At 56.2% G+C, this 6,962-nt stretch overlaps 1 protein-coding gene across 1 annotated transcript; it reads left to right on the top strand.

The window, feature by feature from the left end:
- The first annotated feature begins 4,814 nt into the window (after nt 1-4,814).
- Foxb2 (forkhead box B2) lies at nt 4,815-6,110 on the top strand. Its single transcript, XM_027940069.2, has one exon. The coding sequence runs from the start codon at nt 4,815-4,817 to the stop codon at nt 6,108-6,110; it is 1,296 nt and encodes a 431-aa protein (XP_027795870.1).
- Nucleotides 6,111-6,962: the final 852 nt, after the last annotated feature.

Here is a 6,962-nt window from a genome sequence, read left to right as displayed (position 1 = left end):
GGAAACTGAGGCTTAACAAAACAGTCACACAACCAGTAGGTGGCGAATTGGAGCTCTAGTCTCCTCTTACAAATTCAAGGCCAGTGCTTTTATTCTCTAAAAAATAAATACCCTGCGGCCCAGTATATTCACTTCTGTCCTTCACCTGCGGGAGGTCAGAGAAATCAAGCTTTTGCACAAAAAATCCAAGTAGGACCAGAGTTACACTGGTGCACCAGACGCCTGCTGGGTCCTGCGCAGAGGCTGACCTGCTGGAATCGCTGGGGCAGGGATTCACTCCTCAAGGCTGCCGAGTCAGTTGGTATGCTGGAGGTGACATTCCTAGGACACTGGCTGTTGCGTGGAGGAAGGACAGTGCTACTGCCCCACAACGTCCAGGGCTATAGGTCCCGACCTCTCCGTCCCGAGTGCCCAGGCTCTAGATACCCCTCCAAAGTCTTGATCACAACTCCAAATCTCAGCTCCTTAGAGCGCGAGGGTTTTGTAGCCTCAGTTCTGACAGCTACAAATTTCCTGGAAAGAAAACGAAGCTCAAAGAAAGGAAATATGTCTCCAGGGTCATCCAGCCAGTGGTGCCAGGACTGGGGCGGCAGTCCTTGCTCTGGGGCGGGTTCCTCACACCCTTAGGTCCACTTTGGGCCATGTGGCTGCGGAAAGTATGAGCGTCCCTTCAAGGGCAGGTCAGGCGAGAGATAGAGTGGGGTGACCGTGAAGGCTCCTAGAAGGACCCCCAAAATCATTAACTTGGGAGACCTTCCACACGTCAGAGGTCAGTGAGTAAAAGGAGAACTCATGGAATCGAGATATGCCCGTCGATTTGCCTTCATCCTAATCCTGCACATTGTCCTAGCCCTGCCGGTGACCTGAGGTTCTCTTCAGGCTAGGAACAGCTGTCCGCGGAGCCTTAGGAAGGCCTGGCCTAGATTCAGGCTAGGGAGTGCGTGGGTACCCCTAGGACTAGGGGCGAGGAGGAGTGAGAATGAATATAGCCGCTCCTAAAGTTCCACATCTTTTTCTGGCAGATTTTTACTCCCTTCCATAGAGCCAATTAAACGCAATAAAACCTCGCATGAAACCCCTCTTCCTGGAAAAGCGTCGCCAACAATTGCCTAAGGAGTAAACGAAATACGCCTGAGATAATTACACTAAGCCTGGGGCAGCGATTTGCCTGCCAGCGTCCTCAGCTCCAGCCAATATTTAGGTAGTGTAGTAGTTGTTTAAAAAAAAAAAATTACACGCGGAAACTTAAGCCCGACTGGTTGGTGCCGAGTTGGTTACACGATCTGTTTTTCTCGAACAAGGGCCTGTAGGCAGCTGGAGCGCGCACGTTCTGGCCTCCACTGGTGCTGCTGCGAGCCTGCAAAACTTGCCGGAATTAAATCAACCTCAGGGGAAGGAGGCGGGAGAGAAGGAGAGCTCACCCCCGCGGCGGCCCAAGCTCCGCGGCAGGGATGCCCCAGGATTCACCGCGGCGGTAGCAGCGGGCCCGTGTCCAAAATGATGGTGCCCTGGGATTCCAGGTCCACTCCCTTGCCTGCTCTGTGTACCTTGCCTGCTCTTGTACCCTTGCCTAGTACATCCTGATGCGGAAGCGTGAGACTTGGGGCTCTTTGCAGGGCTGTAGCGGCTCTATTTTGGCCCAAGTTGGACCGAACCGACCAGAGGAACACTGCTCGCTTAAGCAGAAGGCTCTGGCCCAGCGATTTGCGTCCCTAGGCCTCAACCTGAGGTGTGGCAACGGTCCGCCGCCAGTACGAGCTTACCTAGTGAGTACCTGACTCACAGCTTTAGGGTTCAGGGTTCCTGTTACGCCCGTAAGTATTGCCTCGCGCGCCCTTGAAGGGCCCTTCCCTTTCCTCATTCCTCCGATATTCTGCGCCCACTCGCCTAAGGGGAACGTCCCCTGAGCTGCTCCAAAAAGGAGGCGTTGTAGTGCCCGGATGTCCTCGAGAAACGTCTACAAAAGATCCCTTTGCATGAGCTGCATATAAGGTCGGACCCAGATTCATTACACGCATTGTGCGTGGGCTCCAGGAAGCGTCCTTATAGAGGTCGGGAGACCCCAGCCTCCTGGGTAGGACAGAACTTTTCTTGCAGCGCCAGAGTCAAGGAAGTAGGGGCGACCCGGCTCCAGCGGGCTCTAACTGTAGGCATCTTTGGAATTCCTCTGTGGCTTGAGAGGACTGGAAAACGTCCCTTGCTCGGTTCCTTAAACCGCCTCATTGAATCAAAAATCCTGCACAAACTTCTTAGCGGGAGGAACGTTGCTGGGTGAAGTGAAGCGAATGAGTCTCCTTTCTTAGGCTAGGCCAAGAGGCTGCTTTTTCCTCCTGGACCCTCTTGCACGCTTCACCTTAACACTATTCTAAGATGTCTGCTGACCTAAAACAAATTGGCCAAACACTATTAGCCAGAAACGTACCTCCCTGGCTAACGATAGAAATCAGGAGTCCGCCCTCTTCACTGCACACCTGTTTCCGCTAAGCAACCCGACCAACAAACACACTCCCGTCGTGCAACTTACCGAAAGCCAAAAAGTGAAAATCCCCGACCTGGTGTCACCAAAATCGAGGGTTGGCGCCACAAACCTCTAGGCTGAAGGCCTTCTGCCTTAGGTTTTAGGCAGAGAAAATAAGAAATTAAAAACCATCCAGTGAGCCCTCGTTTCTAACTGCTCTTTTCTCCTCAAATCACGGAACTGAAAAAGAACCTGAAATTTTCCAACTTCGGACATCTCATTTCACAAATAATGAAAGTGAAGCCCAGAGATAAAACAGAGTATATTTGTTTCTAAACTCTAATTTCCCGCATGGCTTAAGGGTAATAGTACCCGAAACCAGAATATAATTTCAGGTCCTTCCTGCAGGCAGCTGTCATTTGCTGCTGAGTGAGAGAATGAAATGCAGAGCAGGGAAACTGAAAGCACTGGGATCCCAGCGTTTTGGGTTTTGTACCTTTCTCTCATGGTTCAGACCTGAGCCCTGTGGATTGCTAATTTTGGCTTCCTATTTAATTTAATTATCTCCCTTTCCGTTCTAAGTATAATGCAAAGTCTTCCTTCTGCCCACTGAAGTGATGGGACCCTTAAGCTCTCAACTCCTTTCTATCCCCAGTTCATACACCTTGAGAAACCTCACCCTGTCGGATCCACCCGTTCCAAGGAAGTGTTGGCGAAGCCTCCATTCTCCAGAGCTATCCTAATTTCCTGGTTATTGTCGGTATTGCCCTCTAGACCGCGGTCCTGGAGAGCAGAGAACTGTCTGGTGTCTCCCTGTACTTGGCGCAGATTACATAAAGCACAAAAAAAAGAGAGTGATGAACCTGGCATTTGTCGGAAATGCCCCCAAATCACTCCTCCCAGTTAACTTTTCCCTCCAACCCTCTGGACAGCGAGGTTTCTCTCAGAAAAGAGACCTTAAGGACGCATGCTCCGAACTTGACCTAGAGTGGCTAGCAACAGAGACGCTCAAAGCCGATAGAGGAAAGGGTAAAGGGGAGAAGGCATGCAGAAGAGAAGAGGAGCGAGAAAGCAGTGTCCAGTTCCCCCCTACTCCAGCCCCCACCCGTGCTACGCGTGGTAGCCCTGGTTTGGCGCCACAGCAGGGACTGCACCGGCCCTGTACCCCCTCCCAGAGGACAATCTGCGCTACCCGCCCCACTGGGCTGGGGCTGGAGCTGCCGAGCCCGTGCTGAACGCAAGGGTGGGGGCTTCCGAATGAAGGTACAGGAGGGGGCGGGGGCGAGGCTCTGCGCCTTCTCGCCCCTTCTTCAGCTAGAGACTCGGCGGCGGCGGCGGCGGAGTCCCTCAGCCTCGGTCATGTGATAGTCTCGAAGCGCGAGCTGCGGGGGTCTCGGCGTCTCAGGGACCATTACAAAACGCAGCCAGGAGAGCGCGTCGCCGCCACAGCCGCCGCCTCTTCTTCTCAAGACCCGCCCGGTAGAGCAACGGCAGCTGCAGCGAGGACCGCTGAGCTGGCCTGGGCCAGTCAGGCACTCGCCTGTCCTTCGCAGGCGCCCCCTCCAGCCTGCCGTTCTCGCCTAGCGTCCTGCACCCGGGCTCCTCTGCAGAGCTTGAAGGCGCCACTGCTGCAGAAACCACCAAACTTTTTACCCGCAGCGACCGCCTAGGGATCGGTGTTTCTTCCATCCTCAGCTCCGCTGCGAATCTCCAGAGAAACAGGGAGGGCCACGGGCTTCCAGAAGAGGTGCTTCTCTCTCCTTACTTTATCTCTCTCCTCCAGGAAAAAACGAGAACTCCTGCGTGGACCAAGCAGTGGGCTAAGGGGCAGCGCCCAGGGCGCTGGAAATCACGCCACCTCTGGCTTCCAGGTCATCTAATGCAAACTCGGGTTTAAAGAGCTAGAGTCCCCACTATCCAGTCCTTCCTTCCAGGCAATTTGCCGTGGGCTTCCGTGGGCCGAGAAAAGGCAAAGAAGAGGCCACAAAGAAAAACGGCCCCTCGCCACTCGCTCCTCCGCCTTCATTCTCTGGCCACCCAAGGGAATACGCAGAGAAGGCAACGGTAAAGCTGGCGCGCCCCTCCCGCGACTGTGTGCGCCTGTCGGCGACCGTCCGGACCAGAAGTTGCGGGCGTCCTAGAGCGGAGTTGGCTCGAAAGACCAAGCGCGGAGACTCCCGGCTACTCCAAGAAGACGGGGAAGAGAAGCAGATCGGGCCTGAGGGGCTAGAGGGAGGGGCGGCTGGGCTGGACCAGGGGAGTGGGAGTTAGTGAGGGCATCCAGACCCCGGGAGTGGTGTGCCGAGCCGCACTGCGGCCCACTGTGGGCCGGAGGGTAGTGGAGGAGCTGGGGGCGATGCCGCGGCCGGGAAAGAGTTCGTACAGTGACCAAAAGCCGCCCTATTCGTACATCTCGCTGACCGCCATGGCCATTCAGCACTCGGCGGAGAAGATGCTGCCGCTGAGCGACATTTACAAGTTCATCATGGAGCGCTTCCCCTACTACCGTGAGCACACTCAGCGCTGGCAGAACAGCCTGCGCCACAACCTCTCCTTCAACGACTGTTTCATCAAGATCCCGAGGCGGCCAGACCAGCCGGGTAAGGGTAGCTTCTGGGCGCTGCACCCCGACTGCGGCGACATGTTTGAGAACGGCAGCTTCCTGCGGCGCCGCAAGCGCTTCAAGGTGCTGCGCGCGGACCACGCTCACCTGCATGCTGGAAGCACCAAGGGCGCGCCAGGAGCGGGACCCGCAGGTCACCTGCATCCCCACCACCCCCACCACCCGCACCACCACCATCACCATCATCACGCTGCCACACACCACCACCATCACCACCACCCGCCCCAGCCGCCCCCGCCCCCGCCCCCGCCGCACATGGTGCACTATTTCCACCAGCAGCCGCCTCCTGCTCCGCAGCCTCCACCGCACCTCCCGTCGCAGGCCCCGCAACAGCCGCCCCAGCAGTCGCAGCCTCAACAGCCGTCTCACCCCGGCAAGATGCAGGAGGCGGCTGCGGTGGCGGCGGCGGCGGCGGCGGCGGCGGCAGCCGCGGTGGGCAGCGTGGGGCGCCTGTCTCAATTCCCACCCTACGGGCTGGGTTCGGCCGCGGCCGCCGCCGCAGCTGCAGCCGCGTCCACCACCGGCTTCAAGCACCCGTTCGCCATCGAGAACATCATCGGCCGGGACTACAAGGGCGTGCTACAGGCTGGCGGGCTGCCCTTAGCATCTGTCATGCACCACCTGGGCTACCCAGTGCCAGGTCAGCTCAGCAACGTCGTGAGCTCGGTGTGGCCTCACGTTGGCGTCATGGATTCGGTGGCCGCTGCCGCCGCCGCCGCCGCCGCAGCCGGGGTCCCGGTAGGCCCAGAGTACGGGGCATTCGGGGTGCCAGTCAAGGCCCTGTGCCACTCAGCAAGCCAGAGCCTGCCGGCTGTTCCGGTGCCCATCAAGCCTACACCTGCGCTACCACCCGTGACCGCGCTGCCGCCGGCGCTCACTGTCCCGGCGGCTTCACAGCAGCCGCCAACGCCAACTGCGGTGTGCTCTGCCTCCACAGCCTCGCCCGCAGCCTCTTTGCTGGAGCCCACCGCTCCAAGCGCGGCGGAGAGCAAGAGCGGCTCCCTGCACTCGGTTCTGGTGCACTCCTAAGTGACCCGGCGGGGTAGGGAAAACAAACACGAGAAGAGACGCCCGGCGCGGGACTTCACCAACCGCCCCAGAGGGAGAGGGCGCCCTCAGAAGGCCGGGCAGAGCTGGCGAGTCCGAGGCTTTGCGTTAAAGGAAGGTATTTAAACCAGCGAACAAAATCCGAAAAGTGGATTGTCCAGTGGTCTGAATAAACATAACTCTCCTGGTGTTTGTGTTTATACTATGTTGTACAATCAGATTAATGAAAGTCAATTTTTTCAGGTAAGAGTTTCTATTGTAATTATTATAATCAGTAAATTATGGGGGGAGGGAGCAAAGGAGGTTGGGGAGCCTCATTCACTGGCAAATTGACAATGGATTTCGACCCTTGTTTCTGGGAGCAGAAACTGACTGAACTGAACCTTGCGGAGAAACCTAACAGAGAGTGATGCTGAAACGAATTTCAGCCGCCAAGTTTCTCTCATCCCTTGGCAGTCGCCCCTCGTGAATATTCAAGACAAAACTCCATCCACTAAGGAAATCTCCTTTCAGTTGAGAAGGAAAAAGGGGTACTTTTGATACCGTTATTTTCTAGGCCAGCTAAATGAGCGAAAACACAGCGTCAAGAATAAAATCACTTTGAGCGGGGAGGAGACAGTAGGAGCGCACAGGAAAGGTCTTTGGGAAACAGTTGAGTTTCTTGGCCCTGACCCGGGGGTCGAGAAAGATAGGAGGAATCGCTAAAGCAATTAGTTTGCATACAAAAAAAAAAAAAAAAGTGGCAGCGGCTTAAAGAGCAAAACCCCAGATTCCAAAAGTAAAGTTGGGGAAACAACACAACCAAAGAGAGACAATATAAGCGACTTTCCACCT

This window comes from Marmota flaviventris, chromosome 13 (genome assembly GCF_047511675.1).
Source record: "Marmota flaviventris isolate mMarFla1 chromosome 13, mMarFla1.hap1, whole genome shotgun sequence".
Classification (NCBI taxonomy): Eukaryota; Metazoa; Chordata; class Mammalia; order Rodentia; family Sciuridae; genus Marmota; species Marmota flaviventris.
This window is presented reverse-complemented; position numbering and strand designations above follow the sequence as displayed.